A 25,219-nucleotide genomic window follows, 5' to 3' on the forward strand; every position below is an offset into this window, starting at 1 on the left:
ATGGCATCACAGAAACTTGAGAGTTGTCTTTGATTCTTCCTTCTCGCTCCACCTTCCTGCTCTGTCCCATAGCCAGCTACATTTATAACCTTGACTTTTTCTTTAGTCATGGTCCCAGGGTTCTGGAGTTGAGCCCCACGTCGGGCTCCCTGCTCGGCAAAAAGCCTGCTTCTCCCTCTCCCACTCCCCCTGCTTGTGTTCCTGCTCTCACTGTCTCTCTTTCTCTGTCAGGTAAATAAAAATCTTTTAAAAAAAATAAAGTAGTATACAGCTGGAATAAAAAAAAAAATCTCCTCCGCGGATATCTGTTTCAGATCAGCTTCATTTTTTTGCATGGATTATCCTAGAGAATATTCTATTGAGTTTAATCTATCCTTGATATATTTGGATTTATTTCTATGATCTTATTTTGTATTTTGTTCCATCTGACCTGGCTTCTTCTCATTCTATTTTTTTTTTTTAATTCGTGTACTAGTGTTATAATCTATCTATTCTTTGAGTATCAAGTTCACATGCCATACAACTGACCCATTTAGAGAATACACTTTTTTTAGCATAGTAACATAGCTCCACAATGAATTTTACAACACGTTCAGCACCCTAAAAAAGAAATCCTCATGCCCATTAGCAGTCAGCCCTCAAACCTCCCAGCCCTAGACATCCACTAATCTATTTTCTATCTATAGATTTACCTAATCTTGACATTTACAGTAATGGAATTATATTGTGTATGTGATATTTTGTGATTGGCCTCTTTCACCCAACATAGTATTTTCAAGGTTCGGACATGTTATAACAGGTTGTAAAACTTCATTCCTTTTATTGACGAATGGTATTCCATTGTTTGGATACCAGAGTTAATTTGTCCATTCAATGGTTGATGGACATTTGAGAATTTTCTCCATTTTAGTTATTACAAACAATGCTGCTGTGAATATTCCTGTACATATTTTAAGGTGGACATTTGTTTTCATTTCCCTTGGGTATACCTAAGAGTGAAATTTCTGAATCACATGATATTTCTCAGTGTTTAATCTTTTGAGGAACTGGGCGCCTGGGTGGCTCAGTGGTTTAGGCCGCTGCCTTCGGCTCAGGTCATGATCTCAGGGTCCTGGGATCGAGTCCCGCATCGGGCTCTCTGCTCCGCGGGGAGCCTGCTTCCCTCTCATTCTCTCTCTGCCTGCCTCTCTGCCTACTTGTGATCTCTCTCTGTCAAATAGATAAATAAATAAAATCTTTAAAAAAAAAAAATCCTTTAATCTTTTGAGGAACTGACAAACTATTTTCCAAAGCAGCTGCACCATTTTATATTCTCATCAGCAATATATGTGGGTTCTAATTTTCCATATCCTCAGCAACACTTGTCTTTATTGATCTTTTTGTTTATAGCCATTCTGGTTGTGTAAAGTGGTTCTTCATTGTGGTTTTGATTTGCATTTCCTTAGTAACTAATGATGCTGAGTATTTTTTTTTATGTGCTTGTTGGCCATTTGTAGCTGTTCTCTGGAGAAATGTGTATTCTAATTGTTTGCCCATTTAAAAAAAAAATGGGCCAGGGGCGCCTGGGTGGCTCAGTGGGTTAAAGCCTCTGCCTTCGGCTCAGGTCGTGATCCCAGGGTCCTGGGATCGAGCCCTGCATCGGGGTCTCTGCTCAGCGGGGAACCTGCTTCCCTGCCCCCCCATGCCTGCCTCTCTGCCTACTTATGATCTCTCTCTCTCTGTCAAATAAATAAATAAATCTTAAAAAAAAATAGGTCATTTGTCTTTATACTGAGTTGTGAGTTCTTTATATACTCTAGATACAAGTTCCTTATCAGATGATTTACAAGTGTTTTCTTCCACCCATGGAGTCATGCCTGTAAATAACTTGGCAGAATGATTCACTGTTGTGGCACAGTAAATGTTAAGATACTATTACTGTGATGATGTCCTAGGTCCAGACGTCAAAAATTCATCCATAGATCCTTAGAATCCATTATGACGTGTTTGACATGCTATGTGTGGTTGTTATACTCAAATTAGTATATGCATAGGTGGATTTATGAGTGACTGATGAATCCGTAGAATTAAGAATTCTACTTTTAGCTTTCCAGTAGGAACTCAAGCGCAACCAGCAAACCAGAAAAAATTTGTCTAGGTTGAAGTTGGAGTTTACTTCTGCATAGGCAGTTTTTCTATCAGAAGTTAGGATTTTACCCATTTACTGAGCAACTACTAAATGACAGATGTTTTAGTAAAAGGCAAAAGATTTATATGATATGAAGAGAAACCAAATTGTGAAATGCCAGATGTATTAGAATCCTTTAAAATGTATGTTATTTGGAGCACCTGGGTAGCTCAGTTGGTTAAGCTTCCGACTCTTGGTTTCAGCTCAGATCATGAGATCGGCCCCACTGTCAAGACCCCAAAGAGAGTGGAGCCTGCTTAAGATTCTCTCCCTGTTCCTCTCCCATCTACCCTCTTCCCACACACATGTGCTCTCTCTCTCTCTAAAAAAAAAAAAAGAAAGAAAGAAAAGAAAAAGAAAAAACATACTTTATTCACTTGCTATAATCCAAGGCGGAAAGAATTTAAATAATTTGAATTTGCCCAAATCCATACTGTAACTGTTAGGGATTTGTAGGGAATTATAGAGAAATGGTAGAAACTGTGAGGAATTTGAACTCTTCTCTCATTCCAAATCATTTACCTTTGTATTCCTAGCACCTCTCCTTCAACTTGGGGAACTTTAAAAATTATCAGTGCCTACACTACACTTCAAGCCATTTAAAGCAATTTCTAGAAGTGAAACCTAAGCATCAGTATTTTTAAAAGCTCCTTCGGTGATTATCGTTACATGGATTGAGAACTACTGATTTGTTCAATGCCAAAAGAGAATAGATTACTGTTCAATAAATATTTGGCTATTGAAAGAATACCTAATGGTACAGTTGCTTCATTGTAATTCCCATATTATAGTCAGCCTAGAGTGCTTTTGTATTAACTTAAGTCTTTAAAAGGGGCTCTGTATTATACTTCGTGTATATTTTCCATTTGCCCCCACGGCATATATAGGAAGATATCTGACAGGAGGTAGCGTTTTGTTGCTGACAGAATTCTGAATCTCTCCATTACTGAGGAGAATAGATTTGGAAAGAAGGTAAGTGTCAGGGTTCCTTTCTTGTATTTTATCCAAGATTGAAGACAGAGGTTGTAAACAGACATTTACTGGTTATTTTTGTTTTAGAGTAATTTTTAAAAAATAATTCATGGTTCAAAAATCAAAAGATAGAAAGGGATGTACATTGGAAATTGTCCCTCCCATCTCCCAGTCATAGTTCCCCTTCCAGGATATATCAAATGTTATATTATTATTCTTCCAGAGATGTTCTAACCATATATAAGCAATTATATTTACACATACTTCCATTTTTACCCAAATAGTAGTTTGTTTGTTTACTTAACAGTGTATCTTATCCATATACAAAGAATATTATAAAAACCCAAAGAATATTATCAGCATATAATTGCTTCCATCTTTTTATAATTAAATATTATTTCTCTGTGTACCACAATTTATTTTCATCTGTTACCTGTTGGTGGATATTTAAGTTGTTTCTAGTTTTTCTGTATTACAAACAATGCTACATTAAATAGATCAGTCACTTCATTTCTGCATGAGCATATCTTTGGATAAATTCCTAGAAGGTCAAGGCATTGCCAGTTTGCCTTTTATGAAACTTGTATATTGATGGGTTGGAAATAATGAAAAAGCATGAAATAATGTGGGAGATTAAAAGTATAAAGAAGGAATAGTGACCAAAAATGATTATTGCAGGAAGGATATCAAAATGGCTTGAGAGGATAGGAATGAGCCGATAGCCAAGAACAAGGAGAGAGATCTAGCAGGTTTTATGGTGTGTGTACATGGGATATATTTGTGATTAAAATATGCTAATGAATTTTCTAAAATCCTGACATTTTTACTCTTATATCTTGAACTTTTAAAAACACATCTTTACGTGATGGTTTCTGTATGAAACCGCCTCACTCTTAAAGAGAAAATACCCTTGCAAGTTTTCATTTCATATTTACATTTAGCATTTGTTGATCAAGATTTTATCTTTTCATGCATAACTATTTTTTACTTGAACTCTCTTTCTCTCTCTCTCTTTTTTTTCCTTAGCCCTGGAAGAAAGCGAGACTTTTCCCCCGTTTCTTGGAGTCAGTACTTTGAGTCCATGGAAGATGTAGAAGTAGAGAATGAAACTGGCAAGGATATATCCTTTGCAAAATGGCTTATTCTTTAGCAAGCTTATAATGCTGTCTAAGAAGACACGTTTAGTTTCTAAAGTGTTCTTTAGTCTTGCTGTTTATCTCATTTTTATTCCCCACCTGTAATTGTACAGCATGGAATTTAACCTATAAGTCTATGCCAGTATCATACTTGGACATAATTGTCTAATGCATGGGGAAAGGATTAAGAATTAAATTCTTAATAGACGTAAGACTGATACATCTCTTAAGGACCCAGGGGAAGGTTACATGAATCAGATGAGTTGAATCAGTTTAGCATCTAGAAACCAGGAACTGTAGGTCTTCGTTAGGGTAAAGGGATTTTTTTTTTTTTTTTTTTTTTTTTTTTGTCCCCATTGAAAAAGTGGTCATACTGGCTCCATGCTTCAAAAACAGGTTTGGTGTTTCAGAAACCTCTATTTAAGTATCTCTTAAGTTTGGAAGTCTGCAGCTTTATATAGAGTCTGGTACTGCCTGAGTTTTCTAATCAGTATTATTATGATTAAATAATCAATCAAAAACTTCAATGAGAAAAAGCTTAGATACATTATCCTTAACTATTCATACACTTTCCGAGTTTACAAGAGTGGTTCAGAGGGTCCCGTCTTACTCCTTCTGCATGGAGGAGGCCATTCTGCCCTATCCTGGGCTGTGTTCACGGTAAGTAAGTAACTGATAATAGAAGTTGATGTTAGCACAATCATTGTTTACTTCTAGCTGAATTTGACTAACCTAACTCTTCCTTCTGTGTTCACTTACATAGCTTGTTATAAGAAAGTTAGGGATGTGAGTTGATTGTGAATATTTTTCATGGTAGGCCCAAGATCACCTGTACCTTACTGGGGTAAGCTTTAATTCATGAATTCTTCAAACATTTTATAAAATGTTCTGTATATATTGCATTGGGATGAGGGAGATGGGATTTGCTCCTGGTCAAATGTGGGAGTCTGTATCTAAGTAATAGGTAAGCAGAAATATTCTATTCAGGTGCTTTAGGTAGAGATAATGTCTATCCTTTATTTCCTTCATAGACCCTAGCATTGTACTTTATACATGGAGATGCTCCATAATATTTGGAAATTTTTTTTTCTTTTTTAAAATAATGCTTTATGTATATATGTATATCTATTTTTCAAGATTTTATTTATTTATCTGACAGAGAGAGACATGGCAAGAGAGGTAACACAAGCAGAGGGAGTGGGAGAGGGAGAAGCAGGCTTCCTGCCAAGCAAGGGGCCCAATGCAGGGCTTGATCCCAGGACCCTGGGATCACGAACTGAGGTGAAGAGAGACACTTAATGACTGAGGCACCCAAGCGCCCCAATAATGCTTTATATTTTAACGATACTAAAATCATTAAAGCTACTGGGAAGTAAACAATATTTGGTTGATGATACGCTTGTCTAGAATAGAGGATGTATGTCTCTGTGAATGCTACCAGTTCCAGATCTTCCTGATTTTCTAGACTCTGTGCAAGGAGAGGTGCTGCTAAGGAACACACAGTAGCATTATTCCTATTTTTCTTTTGGTTTCTATCAGGGAGATGTACATACTTCCTCTATTTACCAATAGGAAGTCTAAGGGACAGAAAAATGGGAGCAAGTGGGAATGCAGTACTGGGTAACTGGAACTAGATGGCTATGGACTTGAGGAGGGCCCTGAATGTACCATTATGTTCCTGGCAGCAGGATTCTTGGGAATAGTTATTGACACATAGGTACTTACTCATCTGTTATTAAATTATTAAATGATTTGATTCCTATCTTGTTTGCTACTTCCTTTCTCTTACTTTAGGACATAGCTGTTTGATTTGGCTCTAAATGCCAGGCTCTTTCATCTCCCTATACCTGTGTCATCCTACAGAAACATAATTCAAACCATATATATAAATTTTTGCCACATACGTGATTTTTAAATCTAGTAGAGACATAAAATAGGTTAAGAAAAAAGTGAAATTGCTTTTAATAGTATATATCTTATTTAACCTATTGTACCTGTAGTATTATCATTTTAATAAGTAATCAGTATAAAAATTACTACTGAGATATTTTACCTTATTTTTTATACTGTCTTTGAAATTCAGTAAGGCAGTAAGGCACTTATAACACGTCTCATTTTAGACTAGCCACATTTCACATTTTAGTAGCATTGCTTTGATCATTTACATTCCTCAACTAGATAACTAGATTGTGAGGTGAAGACCATGGCTTAGTTATGCCTGGCACTTAATTATATGCTCAAGGAATGTTTCTTGAATGAATGAATAATAGCATCACATGCCTGTCCCTAATGTAGGAGCTAGAGTAGTAACTGTATTCCAGTTCCCCTGAACCAATAGAACAAGATATGTAAACCTTTACTCTCCAAATACAGTCTTCTTATACTTCAAGATTTCTTTGAAAATTATGTAAAATAATGGAATATGAAAACTGTACATTTTAAAGTCATATACAAATATAATAAGTTATTTGTTAACATATTGATATTAAATATTTTTATTTCATAGAAAGATGAAATAATGTGGAAAGTGACTGGCATAGAGGAGGTGATTGATAAATAGCTGCTGACATTATACGTGTTAGTGCAGAGGAAATCTCTGGTTCTTTTTTTACCAAAATATAGTCTACAAATTACAAGTTCCATGGGATATTAATGAAATAAGGTTTTTATGATTAAATGAGTTTAAGAAATATAACATTAATATCTTTCTCTGATTTCTGTCAGAATTACACTATATATCAGTATGTTATTAAAGCCTTTAGTATGTTCTTCTAAATAAATCTATTTCATTTCACCTGTGTCTTCCAAATATATTTGACCACCCAATTCCTTTTTTCTAAAACATCTATTAGCATCCCATTCTTTGTGAAAATCTTTTATAGATAGATCATTATGTCCCAACTGTTATCTGGTTAACTTGTATAATCAAGGAAACTCCTTACCACTGAGCTTAATAGCTTGGACTTTTGCTGGTTAAATTTACCTGCCCTTTTTTGTTGTTGTTCTTTCTGACAGTATACCAGCCCACTAAATGAGTTTACATGTGACAGTGCTTTGGAAATAAAAATGGCTATGTAAAATTTAGTGCTCTGGCAATTGACTTGACTCCAGAGGCCATATTTTTGTAAACACTAAAACATGACTGAGAAGGCAGCCATGACAAACAGCAAGAATAACCCCAAGCACCTTATGATCCTGAGAGGCAGAATTACTCTCAGACATCCACCCACATGTTAATTGGTAAAATACTATAGTAAAATAGAACAAAAAGGTACTAGCATAGCAGGAGGACAAGTATACTGACAGCGAAAGGAAGAGATGAACCACTGTGGTTGATATTTATGTTGCTAGATCATGAGATCCCTGACAGCAGGAACTGTGCCTTTTTCACTCTTAATATGACAACACACAGGACCTGTCCTGGAGTTGGTGCTCAATAGTTATTCCTTGAAGAAGTTAAAACTGACCTTGAACAATTAAGAAGAGAATAAATTTTATTCATTGTATCCTATTTGAGAAAGTAAATCATTCTAAAGGCTTGATCAGATGTCAATAAGTCATTTACTTATGGCTGATACCAAAAGATAGAACATGGTTAGAAAAATCCCAGACACAGGATATGCAAGACCAAAGGACATAAAGGCACAGTTCATGGAGAACATACAGCATGAGAAAGTTCATCCTCACTAGTAATCAGATATGATTCACATAGGAGGTATCATTTCTTTTAGATATCAAATTAATATTTTCCAAAAATGATTCTTAGTGTTGGCAAAGGCATTAGAAAACAAATAGTTTCAAACATTGGGACTAGAAATCACATCTTCCAACTCCTACTTCACTGTTCTTTTCTTTAGTGTCAAATAGAGCTCTTTTGGAAAGTAATTTAGCACTTTGAATTATCAATATTTGTACCATTTGATATAGATGTTGTACTTCTAGGAATCTGTTCTAAGGAAATAATACCAAATATATGAAAAGCTATTTGTCTAAAATTAGCAATCCCAGTGTCCAACTGGACAACCTAGAAGAAATGGATAAGTTCCTAGAAATATATAATCTTCCAAAACTGAAACAGGGAAATAGAAAATCTGAATAAACTAATCACAAGAAACAAAATTGAATCAGTAATCAAAAAACTACCCAAAAAAATGAGGCAGCTGGGCAGTGCGCCTGGGTGGCTCAATCGTTAAGCGTCTGCCTTCAGCTCAGGTCAAGATCCCAGGGTCCTGGGATTGAGCCCTGCATTGGGCTCCCTGCTCAGTGGGAAGCCTGCTTCTTCCTCTCCCACTCCCCCTGCTTGTGTTCCCTCTCTTGCTGTGTGTCTGTCTCTGTCAAATAAATAAATAAAATCTTTAAAAAAAAAAAAAAAACAACAACAGGGTGGCTGGATGGCTCAGTCACTTGAGCATCTGACTCTTAGTTTCTGCTCAGGTCATGATCTCATGGATCATGAGATCAAGCCCCACTCTCAGTGGGGAAACTACTTGAATATTCTTTCCCTCTTCCCCTCCCCTCCTGTGTGCACACGCGCTCTCTCTCTCTCTTTTTTGCTCATTAAAATAAATAAATCTTGGCAAGGGAAACAAAAGCAAAAATGAACTATTGGGACTTCATCAAGATAAAAAGCTTTTTGCACAGCAAAGGAAACAGTCAACACAACTAAAAAGCCTACAGAATGGGAAAAAATACTTGCAAATGATGTATCAGATTAGGGGCTGGTGTCCAAAATCTATAAAGAACTCATCAAAATCAACACCTCCAAAACAAAAAATCCAGTCAAGAAATGAACAGAAGACAGGAACTTCTCTAAAGAAGACATACAAATGGCTAACAGACACATGAAAAAATGCTCAGCATCATTCAGCATCTGGGAAATACAAATCAGAACTACAATGAGAGTCACTAAGATTAACAACTCAGGAAACAACAGATGTGGAGGATGCAGAGAAAGGGGAACCCTCTCCAGAGTGACTGGCATAGCCACTCTGGAAACAGGATGGAGGTTTCTCAAGACATTAAAAATAGAGCTACACTATGGCCCAGCAATTGCACTACTAGGTCTTAATCCAAAGGATACAAACAGTGATTTAAAGGGGCACATGCACCCCGGTTTTAATAGCAGTGTACACAGTAGCCAAACTATTGAAAGAACCCAGATGTCCATCAATAGATGAATTGATAAAGAAGATGCATGTGTGCGTACACACACACACACACACACACACACACACACACAGAGAGAGGAATATTACTCAGCCAGCAAAAAGAATGAAATCTTGCTTTGTAAGTCTGTTTCTACTTCTATTACTCTAATAAATACGTTTAAAGAGAATAATTATTATGGACATGCTCTAACGCTTTTTCATTATTTACAGAACATGGTACTCTCTGAATTTACTTTGTTCTTTCATTGTTTTCTAACCTTTGTTTGCCACACTAGGATGTAAACATTATGAGAGCAGGGACATTGCCCATCTTTTTCATACTGTAACCACATTATTAATTGGTGCCAGATTTTTGAAAGATGTAGTATAGAAAGATTTATTAAATAAGCAAATGGAAAATCTGTTTTTAGCATTATTGTCTTGTTTAATGACAGGCAGATCATAAGTTACTGCTTTCAAGATAAAGTTGGGATTGATGATTACTCCTTTCAAAAAATTCCCTTTTTAAAATGTAGAGTAATAAAGCAAATTTGACAATATCTTTGCCACTTAATTTTTTTTTAAAGATTTTATTATTTATTTGACAGACAGAGATCACTAGCAGGCAGAGAGGTAGGCAGAGAGAGAGGGGGAAGCAGGCTCCCTGCTGAGCAGAGAGCCCAATATGGGGTTCAATCCCACGACCCTGGGGTCATGACCTGAGCCGAAGGCAGAGACTTTAACCCACTGAGCCACCCAGGCGCCCCTTTGCCACTTAATTTTTTAAAAGATTTTTAATTTTATTTATTAGAGCGTGAGCAGGGGGACGGGCAGAGGCAGAGGGACAAGCAGACTTCCCATTGAGCAGGGAGCCCAGTGTGCGGCTCGTTCCCAGGACCCTGAGATCATGACCTCAGTTGAGGGCAGACTCTACCAACTGAACCACACAGGCGCACTTAATTGTATTTCCAGAGTGTAGATTTGTTTTTGGCATTGAAGGCTTTACCACCATCGTAATTAACCCTTGTAATTAATGTTAAATAACCCTTGTAAATTAGCTTTCAGGAACAAATAGCAAAATGTAGCAGAATTTCAGTCTGTTATTCTCTTTAAAGGTATTCATTGGAGTAATAGAAATAGAAAAGACTTGCTTTTCTAGGGGATTCCTAAAAATTTTATTTACTTATTTTAAGTAATCTCTGCCCACTGTGGGGTTTGAACTCACAATCCCAAAATCAAGAGTTTCATGTTCCTCCAACTGAGCCAACCAGGTGCACCTCTAGCTGATTTTTTAAATGTGATTAATACACTGACACTGAACTATTGGAAAAATAAATAAAGCAATCCATCTACAATAGCAAATAAATAAAAACACTTAGGAATAAATTTAAACAAAGTGGTGAAAGATCTGTACAGTGAAAATTATAAGACAATGATGAAAGAAATTGAAGAAGACACAAATGGAAAGGTACCCCATGTTCATGGATCAGAGGAATTAATATTATTAAAATGTTCCTACTACCCAAAGCCATCTACAGATTTGGGGCAATACCTGTCAAAATCCCAATGACATTTTCCACAGAAATAGAAGAAAAATTCCTAAAAGTTGTGTGGAACAGGAAAAAATACTGAATAGCCAAAACAATCCTTAGAAAGAAGAGGCCAGGCATCACAATTCCTGATGTCATATTTGCATCCAAAGCTATAGTAATCAAAACAGTATGGTAAGCTTAAAAATAGACACATAGGCCAATGGGACAGAACCAAGACCTCAGGAATAAAGCCATGCATACATGATTAACTAGTATTTGACAGGGGAGCCAAGAAAACTCAATGAAGAAGGATAGTCTCTTCAATAAGTGGTGTTGGGAAAGCTGGATAACCACATGCAGAATAAAATTGGACTCCGATCTTACATCACTCACAAAAATTTAACTTGAAATGGATTAAAGATTTAAATATAAAACCTGAACCTGTAAAACTACTAGAAGAAAACATAGGGGGACAGCCCTTTGATGTTGGTCTTGGCAATGATTTTTTTGGGTATGACACCAAAAGCACAAGCAACAAAGGCAAAAAGGAACAAGTGGGAGTACATCAAACCCAAAGCTTCCACATAGCCAAAAGGAAAAAAAAAAAAACAACCCAAACCTATCACCAAAATGAAAAGGCAACCTACAGAATGCAAGAAAATATTTGCAAACCATCTATCTGATAAGTGGTTAATACCCAAAATATGTAAGGAATTAATACAACTCAATAAGAACAAAAAATCCATTAAAAATGGACAGTAGGGACCCCTGGGTGGCTTAGTCAGTTAAGCATCTGCCTTCAGCTCAGGTCATGATCCCAGGTCCTGGGATGGAACTCCACATCAGGCTAGTTGCTCAGCAGGGAGCCTGCTTCTTCCTCTCCCTCTGCCTGCCTGCCCCTTCCCCTGCTTGTGCTCTGTCTCTCTCTCTCTCTCTGTGTCAAATAAAATCTTTTTAAAAATAAATAAATAAATAAAAATGGACAATAGACTTGAATAGACATTTTTCCAAAGAAGACATATAAATGGCCTACAGGTACATGAAAAGATATTCAACATCACTAATCAGGAAAATGCAAATCAAAACCACACTGAGTTATCACCCCACAACTGTTGGAATGGCTGTTACCAAAAAGACAGGAGACAAGCATTGGAAAGGCTGTAGACAAAAGGTAACCCTTTTGCACTATAGGTGGGAATATAGATTGATTGCTGTGGCAAGTATTTCCAGGACTCTATTGAACAAAAGTGACAAGAGTGAGCATCTTTGTCTTGCTCCTGGTCTTAGAGGAAAAGCTGTCAGTTTTTTACCATTGAGTATGATGTTAGCTGTAGGTTTTTTGTATTTGGGCTTTATTATTATATTGAGGTATGTTCCTTCTAAGTCTTCTGTCCTGAGAGTTTTCATCATGAATGGATGTTGAATTTTGTCAAGCGCTTTTCATCTATTGTACACTCTTGGTGGGAATGTAAATTGGTATATTTGCCGTGGAAAACAGTATGGAGGTTCCTCAAAAAATTAAGAGTAGAAATATCATATATCCAATAATATCTCTACTGGGTATTTACCCAAAGAAAATGAAAACACTAATTTGAAAAGATATGTGCACCTCTGTGTTTATTGTAGTATTATTTACAGTAGCCAATATAGAAGCAACCTAAGTGTCTATCACTACACAAATGAATAAGGAAGATGTGATATGTACATGTAATGGAATATTACACTGCCTTAAAAAAGAATGAGATCATGGCATTTACAACAACATGGTTAGACCTAGAGGATATTATGCTAAGGGGAATAAATGAGACTGAGAAAAACAAATACTGAATGATTCCGTTCATATGGATCTAAAAAAACAAGAAATAGAATCAGAGCTATAAATATGGAGAACAAACCGATGGTTGCTAAAGGGTTGAGAATGGAGGAATGGGCAAAATGGGTGAAGGGGAGTGGGAGATACAGGCTTCCAGTTATGGAATGAGTAAGTCACAGGAATAAAATTTTGGTACATCATATAGTTGGTGATAATGTAATAGTGTTGTATTTGGTGAGCATAAAATAATGTATAAACTTGTCAAATCATTGTGTTATGCACATGAAACTAATGTAACAATGTGTGTCAGCTGTACCCAAATAAGAAAAAAAAAGTGAAATGTCTTCCTTTGATTATTCTGAGACTCTTCAATTCTGATGGCAGAGCATTTAACAAAGTTGTCATTAGCGATGGGGAAAGATTTGCTAACTCAGATTTTCCTTATCTTCCTAGGCGGCGATCATTAGTAGGGTTCAGTGTAGGATTGTGGCTTTAGATCTGCGAGGTCATGGTGAGTGATGTTCTTAATTAGTCACTGACTCAATGATATATTTGCCAACTCCTTTGAATGTGTTAAGTATTACAAATTTCAGTGTGACCACAAAATAACCTGGCCTGTTCCATTTGGGCTCTTTGAGCAAAGTTTTAGTTTCTATAAAAGATATTTTAATACACATGTATATGTTGTTGTTTAGCTTTAAAAAAATGTCCTTTAATGTAACCAAATTCTGATGCTAGTGGTATATAAGGAATGTGGAATCTTTGCTAGGCCGCTAGAATTATATCTTCCTTAGGGTGGCCAACTATAAAGATAGATCTGTAAAGAAAACCCTTGCTAAGCCCATCATACGCAATAATAAAATCTGCACTTCATTCCCCAAAATGAGATTTTTGAAAGAGAATACTCTTGCTTTTATAATTCCTATTATTGGGAATTTCATTTTTTAAATATTTTCTTTTTAGGTGAAACAAAAGTCAAGAATTCTGAAGACCTGTCTGCAGAAACAATGGCAAAGTAAGTAATGTAATATTGTTTATACATCACCTGGCTTCCATTACTATTATAAATAGGGTATAACTATTACTATCCTGGTGAGATTGTTGGACAGTCATTAGCATAGAGAAAATTTTACTTCTGTTGTCTTTCCTGTGTATTTGGTGTCGTCTTAGTATTTAATCTTAAAAGAAACCTCCATCTTTCTTGATACATTCAGTGTTCTAGTCATCAAATAAAGCACTTGAAAATTCTTTGAGTTTGTGTTACCTTTTGTAAAGTTTTCTTCTATTAACAGAGTTGAATAGAATCTGGATATCTGTTGGGAACTTATGCTTGAAAAGTGGTTGTATATAACCCTACCCTGTAAGATGTTCTTAAGGTATCCTGCCCACCTTCTTTGTCCAACTTCCTAGTAAGACAAGAACAAGGTATTGAAGAGTAAATTATTACCTGGGCCTCAAAGTACAAGATGGTGGTAGTATATACAATGGCCTCACACCTGGTCACTCATTAATCACTGAAGAAGTGATTAAAATACAGATGGTTGGCCTTACCCCAGACCTGCTCAATACTGCTTCTACCAGGAGGATCTGAATATTTATTTATATTTTTGATAAAGCTATATAAAGAAATATGCAGCCAGTCCTGTGACTGATGTTTGGGAACCACTAACCTATATTGTAAACAGGATTCTTCTAACTACCCTGCTATAATACATGGTCTTTGAAGTATTTGACCAACTTTGGCCAAAAATATCTTGTCTCTTCTTACTTTAGCAGCTTTAATCCAAGAGTAAACCATGTTTCCTTCAGAATGCAAACTCATGTGGCCATAGGTTTATTGTTATAGTTCGTGCTCTTTGTGTGCTTTCTGTCTACCAGGCTTTATTAAGTGTAAATTATGCTTTATTAAGAAAAATATTTATTGGGACACCTGGGTGTCATTTTTTTTTTATTTTATTTTATTTTTTTTAAATTAATTATTTTTTCAGCGTAACAGTGTTCATTGTTTTTGCACAACACCCAGTGCTCCATGCAATACGTGCCCTCCCTATTACCCACCACCTGGTTTCCCCAACTTCCCACCCCCGCCCCTTCAAAACCCTCAGGTTGTTTTTCAGAGTCCATAGTCTCTTATGGTTCGCCTCCCCTTCCAATTTCCCTCAACTTCCTTCTCCTCTCCATCTCCCAGTGTCCTCCATGTCATTTGTTATGCGTTATGCTGGGTGTCACATTTGTTGAAGCATCCGACTCTTGGTTTTGACTCAGGTTGTGATTTGAAGAGTCGTGAGATTGAATCCCATGTCAGGATCCACACTTAGTAGGGAGTCTACTTGAGATTCTCTCTCTCCCTGCTGCTCTCTCTGTCTAAAATAAATAAATCTTTCTAAAAAAAAGAATAAGTAATTTATTTAAGTTGCTTATTTTAATTATCCACATTATTAATTCTGTAGTGCAGATATTATCTTTTTTTTTAAACCAGTGAGGAAACTCAGATAGATTGACTGTATGAGGTCATACAGTTAATAGAGCAGAATTGTGATCATTCAACTACAGTGCTTGGCAGAGAGAGAGAGAGAGATAACACTGTATGACACCATTCCATTCAGTGAACATATTTCTGAGAAACTATGAAAAGGGAGTTAACAATCTGTTCTCTGAGTTGTTCATAATATCCTTTGTAATGTGAGAACAATAAAGCCCAAAATGATCAGGTGTTTGGTGATACTTATAGAAAGATTTGTGAACAATTTTTAAGGATTTAAAGAGTTTCCTGACTGTTGACAAAAAGTGAGATACATCATCCAAGGGCCAGGCTGCCAAAGAGTTATGATGGCTTGAATGACGTTCTCCAGGAATTTGAAGAATCAATTGAGGATCTTAAGTATACATTGCCTAATAGTATATCAGTCTGGGACAATCAGGGAAAAAAACCACATAGAAATTTGAACAGGGCAAGTTTAATATAAATATTTATTAAGTATAGTAAGGCATTGGAGTAATGAAGAATTGCTAGTAAGAAGTAGAACATTAAAGAATATATGTTTAATTTGATTGTGGGAGTCATTTCATGTATCCGTATACCCAATCATCATATTGTACACTTTAAATATATGATAATTTATTTATCAGTTATACCTCAATAAAGCTAGAAAATTTTTCCAAAAAAGAAAGAAAGAATATAGGAATTGCAGGTGTAAGCAGCTGCCACAATCCCCTTGGGCAGAGATGGAACACCGATGGAAGAGGTTGAGATTTAGACCTTGCTGTAGAGGGCATGACTGTGGCTTAGTGAAGGCAGAGAAGTCATTTGGATGCCATGTTGGCAGACCTTTGCCAGATATCTGCCCTCTAGGGTGCAGGGAAAACTGTTCACAGAGAGGTGTCTCACCAGAGGCACTCTGCAACAAAAATATTGAGGGTGGTTCCAGAGATCTGCTATACAACATAGTGCCTGTACTTAACAATGAGTTAAAAGTTTGTTAGGAGGGTAGATCTCATGTTAAGTGTTCTTACTACACCCAAAATCACACAAAAAGAAACTTTTGGAAGTGATGATAAGACTAGCGTATACATTAAAAAATTGGGCATGGGAGGATGACAGGGTGGAGAAGCCACCTGTGCTGCAGGATTTGGGCACTAGGGAAGCTGTGTGCTGGAGGGCTTCCCATGCTGCAGGTCCTGGGTGCTAGAGGCGCACAAGCTTCAGGAGCTTTTGGAGCAATGCACTTTGACCAGCTGCAAAACCACCTCTTTCTCTAATGTCTCTCTTGTGCCCTCTACTGATAAAGCTTAGCATCATGCCAGCTGGAAAGGAAAAAATATTTAAAGGCCTCAGACCCAGTTTTGGAGAACATACAATGAAGGATTTGAGAATTAGAGCTGAGAGACAATAAGTTGTCAACTTCTAACAAAAGTTAAAAAGAAAATAGATAACTAAGACTATCCAGAATGATGAAGATGATTACCAAGGATCGAAAGAGCCAATAATTTGGATTCTTGTGACATAGTCAAAGCAATAAAACATTTATATGAATTCTGAGTTCAGTCACTCTGAAACAAAAAAAATCTCAAAATAGGCATATTTAATGGATGATTAATGGGATTTTCAAGTAGTACTAACAGCACTATTTTTGCCTTGTGGATCAACTTCCGAACCTCAGCCCTACATAAAATGCAATTCCACTGAAAGTAGAAGAAACAAGATTTGAGCTCAGATTGCTCTGATACTCTTTTTCTGTTATGTCTGTGATATGCTATATTGCTTCTCAGGAAATGAACCCAGTATCAATAAGCATGATAGAATCTCCTTACAAAGTCTCCACCAAAACTGTGATGTATCCAGTAATAGGCTAGTTTTCTAGATAACACCTGCTACTTCATCTTTATTTTATTTTTCTGTAACTTCAGAACATGTCTCAAGGCACTGATCTTGGTAGTTTGGCTAATCTTAATAAGAACAAATTTCTCCTGGTGGTAAATGATCAAGTGATTGATCATAACCACTTTTTACCGGGATGGAATATACCTTTCCTAAGCTTGATACATTACGGAGTTCGTTTGTTTCAGACCCTGTCCACCTTCAGGCACACGTGAAGCAGATATCACAGAACCAGTCCAACTTAGTTACTTAGTGTTTTACGAAGACCTGTATTTAGATAACCTTCTGTAGCAACCTTTTACTGTTAATATATTATACTGTTAATAACCAAAAGTTTTAGCTTTAAGTTTAACTCCAAAGGAATATTAAACTGTTAACTTTTTTCACTTAAAAAATTAGGTGGGTCTCCTTATCTCCCATTCAGATTGTCTGCAGATGCTACAGCTACCCCATTCATATCTGTACTTGTTTTATGAGATTTTTAAGATTAATTCCTTCTGAAATAAATAATAATTTTAAGATTAATTCCTTCTGAAAGCATTTGTCTTTGCTACTCTGAATGCTCTGGAGATCCTACATCCACAACTGCTATATTTGGATAACACCGTATGGATGCTTGAGGTATATAATAACATACAACAAGACAAAACTGTTTTTTTTAAGTTAACTGACTCAGCCACTCCCAAAAGAAGACAGTAGAGCCAGTAGTCTCTAAAAACATACCACATCTACCTATTGCTATAGTGAAGACGGCTTCTAGACAAATCAAACCCAAGTTCCTACTTCACTTCTCATTTTCAAAACTTTAAGGTTTGACTTTGTTAAATAGATCCACTCAGAATTAAAGACTAGGACAGAAGCCAATAAAAATTAGCTCTGAACATCTTGTTTCTCAGAACATTACTTACATTTATGTTCCTACTTCAAATAACTTTATATGACAAATTTTAAGGAGTAAGTAACATTTGTATAGCATTTACACTTTTCAAAGTAGTTTTCATTCACTGTTTTATTTTTTTATAAGATTTTATTTATTTATTTGTCAGAGAGAGTGAGCACAAGCAGGCAGAGTGGCAGGCAGAGGCAGAGAGAGAAGCAGGCTCCCCACTGAGCAAGGAGCCCGATGTGGGACTCGATCCCAGGACCCTGGGATCATGACTCGAGCCGAAGGCAGTGGCTTAACCGACTGAACCACCCAGGCGTCCCTCATTCACTGTTTTAGTTAATCTTCAAGGCAATCTGAAATAGGTCATTTTCTTTTTTCTAATAAATCACATTCTTTTTTTTTTTTTTGCATCAAACATTTTAATTTTTTATTTGTTTCTTATATTTTTATAAACATATAATGTATTTTTATCCCCAGGGGTACAGGTCTGTGAATCGCCAGGTTTACACACTTCACAGCACTCACCTTAGCACATACCCTCCCCAATGTCCATAACCCCCCTCCCCCTCTCCCAACCCCACCTCCCCCCCAGCAACCCCCAGTTTGTTTTTTAATAAATCATATTCTTATCTTCATTTTTTAGATATTGAAACTGAGAGCTTAAATAATTCAGTTCCACATAATAAAAATTAAACTGGGGCTTCAATTCATCTTGTGACTCTAAATTTTACTACATTATAATGCTTAATAAAATTGTTTTCCTATTTTATAGTTAGGGGAACTGAGGCATAGAGAGCTTACATTATTTGTCCAGTTTCAAGCTTAGGTTTAAAATAAAGATAATAAGCTTTGCGCAGTGGCAGTGTCGTGGCCAGTGAGGTTTATCTGAGGCACGATTGTTGCTAGTTAAAATAAAGATAATATATGGGGCTCCTGGGTGGCTCAGTGGATTAAGCCTCTGCCTTCGGCTCAGGTCATGATCTCAGGGTCCTGGGATCAAGCCCAGCATTGGGCTCTCTGCTCAGCAGGGAGCCTGCTTCCCCACTCTCTCTCTCTCTCTCTGTCTGCCTCTCTGGCTACTTGTGATCTCTGTCTGTCAAATAAATAAACAAAATCTTTAGAAAAATAAAAAAGAGAATATATAATTGTACTAAATGTGTGGAATAGTGAAAGTGTGATGTAAAAGAAAATTTAAAAATTGGGGTTCTTGGGGCACCTGCGTAGCTCAGTTGGTTAAGCATCCAACTCTTGATTTTGGCTCAGGTCATGATCTCAGGGTCATGGGATTGAGCTCCCTGTCAGGCTCTGCACACATCATGGAGTCTGCTTGAGGTTCTCTGCCTCTCCCTCTGCCCCTCCTGCTCATGCTCTTTAAATAAATAAATCTTTAAAAAAAAATTGGGGTTCTTAGTCCCATTTATCAGAAGAGCTAGATGTGAGGCTACATGTATAGATACTGGGGGGCATTATAAGAGATTTACGTAGGAATCTTTGCAAGATGATCCAATAGACCTTTACAGTCTTAGGACCCATACTTACTTACTAACCCGTAGTTACAGACCAAAGGAAGGAGTTAAAAAGAAAATGATTTTTACAATCTTCTCTTTGCAGAGACGTTGGCAATGTGGTTGAAGCCATGTATGGGGACCTCCCTCCTCCAGTTATGCTGATTGGACATAGTATGGGTGGTGCTATTGCAGTCCACACATCATCATCGAACCTGGTGCCAAGCCTCTTGGGTCTCTGTATGATTGATGTTGTGGAAGGTAAGTTTTCTTAGTACTTACTAAATCAGAATCTTTTATTTATGAGAGACATCTGTGATAGATTATTATCTTGTTTTAATTTATGTTGATTTCTACTCATTTTGAACTATGTCCCTCTGTCTTTATATCTTTTTTTATGTTATTTTATAGCAGAAGCGCTCTCAGATTTATTTTTTAATTGGCATATAACCTTTTATTGGTTTTAGGTATATAACATAATGATTCAATGTCTGTATATATTGTGAAACGATAACCCCAGGATGTGTAGATAACATACACATTTTTTTTCTTGTGATGAGCATTTTTAAGATCAACTCTCTTAACAGCCTTCAAATATACAATACAGGGGTGCCTGGATGGCTCAGTCAGTAAACAGCTGACTCATGGTTTTGGCTCAGGTCATGATCTCAGGGTCATGAGATCCATCTTCATGTAGGGATCCATACTTGGTGCGGAGTCTGCTTAAGATTTTCTGCCTCTCCCTCTGCCCCTCCCCCTGCTCACATTCATGCATGCTGCCTCTCTCTCAAATAAATAAATAAATAAAATCTTTATTTAAAAAAAAACCAAATATACAATATAGTATTTTTAACTATGGTCACCATGCCATACATTACATCCTCAAGACTTACTTATTTTATAACTGGAAGTTTGTACCCTTTGACACTTTCCCCCATTTCACCCACACCCCACATTATATAATCATTTTCCATGTCATCAAAAAAACTTTGTAAATATCTTTTGTGGCTGCATAATTTTTAATTGTATATATGTCCCATTTTATTTAACATTTAAAAAGAAGCTGCCATGTCTTTTATGACCCATCCTCAGAAGTCACACTATTGTTTATATGTCAGCCTCTATTCAGTGTGGGAAGACTACACAAGGGAGTGAATCCCAAGAGGCAAAAATCACTGGAGGCCATCTTGGAAGCTGGCTTTTACGTCAGTCTTCTGAATTTTCTTAAGCTGTATCTTTTTTCCCCAAAGCATCACTGAATTCTGCTATCTTTAAGGGCAAATGTACACAGTTAACCCAGCAAGTGTAAATGCTTAGAATATGTTAAGTGTTGTAGTTAAAATATTTGTTTAACATCTAGGTACAGCCATGGATGCACTTAATAGCATGCAGAATTTCTTACGTGGTCGACCTAAAACCTTCAAGTCTCTAGAGAATGCCATTGAATGGAGGTAACCCACAATCTATATTGTCTGTATTTTAAATGTTGGATTGTAGCTGCCCTTTTTCATCAATTCAGGCACCAAGTTCAAAGGAATAGTTCAGTTTCCAAGCCTTAGCTTTATCATGTGCAGAAACAGTTACATAAGAAGCAGAATTTTTAAAAAATATTTAAGTGTTTCATACTTGGCCCAGCTATCTAAAATCCATCCTTTTTCTAATACACCATAGTGCTTCCTAGAATTTTAATAATTATGGATCATCTGCTGTCTAGCTATTTCCATCTCTGAGGTAAGAGTCTGGACTAAATGAGGCTCTAAGGCCTTTTCCACTTCTGATGTTTCATGGTACTAGATTCACTTTCTGTGTTCCAGAGAAAATGGCGGAGAAACAGAAAGGATGGACATAGGTTCCTTTCTCAGCTTTTATTTGGGTTTTGGTTAAATAGTTTTCATAAAAATTATGGGCAGAATTGGCTATGACTTCCACTTAAGGCTGTTCTGTTGTTAATTTATTCATTAATTCAATCAATTATTAAATATTTATTAAACACTTTGTGCTAAAGGGTGAAATTTCAGAAATGAGTAATATATTGTCTCTCCCACAAGGAAATCAGTCTTAGGATAATTTTGTTTAATATCCTGTCTTCCTGCGTATTCTTTAAATTCACGTCTAGTTCCTTTTCTAGACCCTTTTTCTAACTCCTCCAGTCCACTCAGATCACTCATTCGATTAAATAACTATAGGCCTCTGTCTGTATTATATTGTACTGTTTACCTCTTTAGTCTTCTAATACTCCCCTAAAAGATATGCTTTTATTGTCAATTTTCATGTCTCTCTTAATGCTTTTCCTATATCATAAGGGCAGAAGCTATCCTCTATTTCTTTTCTATTTTCATATAGCATACAGCATACTGCTGACTGCCTCAGCAGGCAGAACGTATCTGTTTGTTGAATCAGAAATATCAAGTGGAAATGAAGGACTTGGTAAATAAAGCCTAGGTAGTTTTTCTAAGATAGGATCTCATGCCAAATATGGCTTACCAAAATGAAGTTTGTGTTTGGTAAGTTGCTTCTGTCTCCCTTGTTCACACTACTGAGGTGCAGGATTCCTTTTCTCTTAGAGACACCAAAGATCTCTCCCTCTTCAGCAGCCACAGTGTTTCAGAATGTAGCCGTTGCCAGTTCAGCATGTACCTCAGGCACCCTGCCTTCTTCCCCAGTAACAACCAGTGAGAAGATGATTCCAAATAACTTTTCAGTAAACTTTTTCCTTTTTTTTTTTTTTTAAGTACGTAAGATATGTCAGTACCTGATTTAAGAACTGGTGATGAATCAGGCTTAGTACTTAATCAGGAAAACACTGGGAATACAAACAAGTAAATGTGTAAACACAATAATTGAAGCGCAGGAGTACAGAAGATAGGAACTTAATCCAGCATGGCGGTCATGGTGGACCTGCTCCTAAGAGTCTTGATTCTAGTGGCAGATGTGGGATAGGATGAAGGTTCTGTCTGTTGTATGTTTAAATGTTTGGGGTTCTCTGATTTTTAGAACCCACTTCCTGAGCCTGAGAATCAGAAAGAATAGAATGAAGTATTTCATACTTTGTTTTGTACTCTGCTGGATATCTGAATCAAGTTCATGACCCATGGATATGGATATTGTGGCTATTCCATATGGAGGGAAAAAAAAAGATGTTGAAATACAAGACCAACCTATTTAATTCAGTGAGGATTTAAAGCAAATTGAATTCCCACTTCTACTTTCTCAGTCATCCTAATGAGAGGCAGTAGGTTAATTGTCATTAGAAGCCTAGGCTTTATAGTTGGACATTTTTGTTTCTCCACTCTGGCTGCTCTGAGGAAAACACTAGGGGAAAGAGTAGGGAGTGGTACATTAATGGAAGTGGGAAATTGGTTAAGAGACAATTGTAGTAGGATAGGAGAATAATGATGGTGAAGATAGACCAGGATGGAAACAGAGGAAGTAGTATGTCATATTTGGAATGTATTTTAAAGGTAGAACTGACAGGACTGCCTTGTGGGTTGGATATCAGCAGAGAAACGGGGGTTGGAGGCAGGAGGAGTCACAGCATCCAAGGGTGAGTTCTAGGTTTTTAGCCCAAGCAATTGGGAGAATGGTAGAGACAAGGAGAAGTAGATTTGGGAGTAGGTAAAAGGTCAGGGAATCAGGATTTTTGTATGGATAAGCTGAAATGCTTATTATACATCTAAGTGGAAATGTTAAGTAAATACTTATATGTACTTGTTAGAAGAGGTTGAGCTAGAGGTAATTGGAGGACTTTTTTTTTGGAGAACCATTATTATGTGGATAATATTTAAGAAAAATGATTCCTTTAAGGTAACCTTTTTTTATGATAACTTTTTTGAGAAGTTTTGTTTTATAGGGGAGCAGAGAAGTGGGGTAGTATCTACTAGTGAATGTGAAGTTGAGAATGTTTTCAGAAGCTGTTTTATAATATTCACTAGAGAAAAAAAATAACCCACAGGGTAACTATAGGTAGCAAAGTCCTCACAAGGAAGAGGAGATGGGAACTGTGCCCAAGGTTGGCCTTGAATAGTAACAAAGGTGTTTCATACATTAAAAACTCATCAAGGAAGGGTATATGATTATAAATACTGGTATATTTGTAGATCTGTAGATTCAGTTGGTAGTAGAAAAATGAAATAATCATTCTAATTGTGTCTATCATTAAAATAAGAAACAAGGTCATTATCTAAGGGGGTTGCCCTTTAAATTTTTACATGATTTTTTAAACTAAAAAAGTTACATTTCAAGAAGGGTGTTCTGGGGGCACTTAGGTGGCTCAGTCAGTTAAACGTCTGCCTTTAGCTCAGGTCATGATCCCGGAGTCCCTGGATCAAGCCCCACATCAGTCTCCCTACTCAGCGGGGAGTCTGCTTCTCCCTCTGACTGAGCCCACTGTCATACTCTGTCACTCTCTCTCTCAAATAAATGGATCAAATCTTAAAAAAAAGAGAGAGAGAGAGAGAGAGAAAGAAAGAAGAAAAGAAAAGTGTTCTGGTGACTTGCTTCAGATATTGTTTCCAATTCCCCCTGGGACATGCAGCCATTTTGCTTGGCCCTTGGGCATACCGTAGATAGATAACTCTGAGAGAACTAATCTATTAAAATAGCATCTAAGCTCCTGAACTCTGTATCATGATATGCAAGGTCCTCTAGGAGCTTGTCCCTGCCCACCTATCCCTTTCTCCCACTCATACTCCCATTTTGGCCTCCCCTGCTTCTCCTTGCACTCTGTCCTCTAAAATCCTCATCCTGTTGACTTTTCCACATCACAGTACCTTTGTTCGCAATGTGCCCTCTGCCTATATTGCCCTGACCACCTTCTTTTATCTTCTGCCTAACTTCTTTTCTCCTCGGTTTAGGCAAGACATTTGGGGAACTTTCTTTAACCTCTTCATTCAGAATAAAGTGATTCCTTTGAACCTTGCCTTTATTACATTAAAACTATCTGTGTTTCTTTCTTCCTGTTTGAATTAGGTGTTTCTTGAGCACAGGCCTGACATATAGTACCCTCCTGGTAAATGTTTGCAGAACTGAAATGGCTTGAATGTCTTTACTTAATTTTTACTGGTTTATACCCATAATAACCAGGTAGGAAGTAGTGGTAATCTCCATATAAGCTGTATTGGTAAACACAACTTTAAAGAGGTTCCACAGAATCTGCAAAATTATTCATTTGACCCTATAACATGATAAGATGGATACTGAGTAACCTCCTTTCTCCCTTCTCACTTTTCTAGTGTGAAGAGTGGTCAGATTCGAAATTTGGAGTCAGCCCGTGTCTCAATGGTTGGCCAAGTCAAACAGTAGGTCTTATTTTTCTCTGTTGGGCTGGTTAGAGACAGAAACATGGCGAGGGAATTACGGATTGCTTTTTGTTATACACCTGTCCTACCATCCTGAGTGTCTTTGTAATCAAATGCTCTACCCCTGAGCCATACCCCCAATTCTAGATAATTTTTATAAATGAGTTCAGTTGAGCTAGCCTCATAGCTTTTCTTTTCTATTTTTTTTTTTTTTGAAGAAATCCCAAAGCCTATATAATACAGGATTACCTCTTTAATGCAACTCTGGGTCTTAAAAGGTGAAGAATCCCAGAGAATGGACATTAAAAATTAAGTGTCCTCTCTAGTGCTGGAAGCTATGGTTTTATTCTGTAACAGTCTCCTTCTTAGCCAAATATGATTGTGAG

The 25,219-nt window shown here is 36.8% G+C and overlaps 1 protein-coding gene and 1 pseudogene across 1 annotated transcript in view; both read left to right on the forward strand.

Moving 5' to 3' along the window:
* Window positions 1–25,219, forward strand: part of PPME1 (protein phosphatase methylesterase 1) — a 62,199-nt gene that overhangs the window by 16,197 nt on the left and 20,783 nt on the right. The window contains exons 2-8 of the mRNA XM_046015247.1: window positions 4,166–4,259; window positions 4,843–4,935; window positions 13,221–13,278; window positions 13,731–13,782; window positions 19,643–19,797; window positions 20,897–20,987; window positions 24,768–24,833. Coding sequence (XP_045871203.1) covers window positions 4,166–4,259; window positions 4,843–4,935; window positions 13,221–13,278; window positions 13,731–13,782; window positions 19,643–19,797; window positions 20,897–20,987; window positions 24,768–24,833 — 609 coding nt within the window. The remainder of the gene's footprint in view (window positions 1–4,165; window positions 4,260–4,842; window positions 4,936–13,220; window positions 13,279–13,730; window positions 13,783–19,642; window positions 19,798–20,896; window positions 20,988–24,767; window positions 24,834–25,219) is intronic.
* Window positions 18,877–18,957, forward strand: LOC123950112 (annotated as a pseudogene).

The sequence above is a fragment of the Meles meles genome, chromosome 8, assembly GCF_922984935.1.
Source record: "Meles meles chromosome 8, mMelMel3.1 paternal haplotype, whole genome shotgun sequence".
Taxonomy (NCBI): Eukaryota; Metazoa; Chordata; class Mammalia; order Carnivora; family Mustelidae; genus Meles; species Meles meles.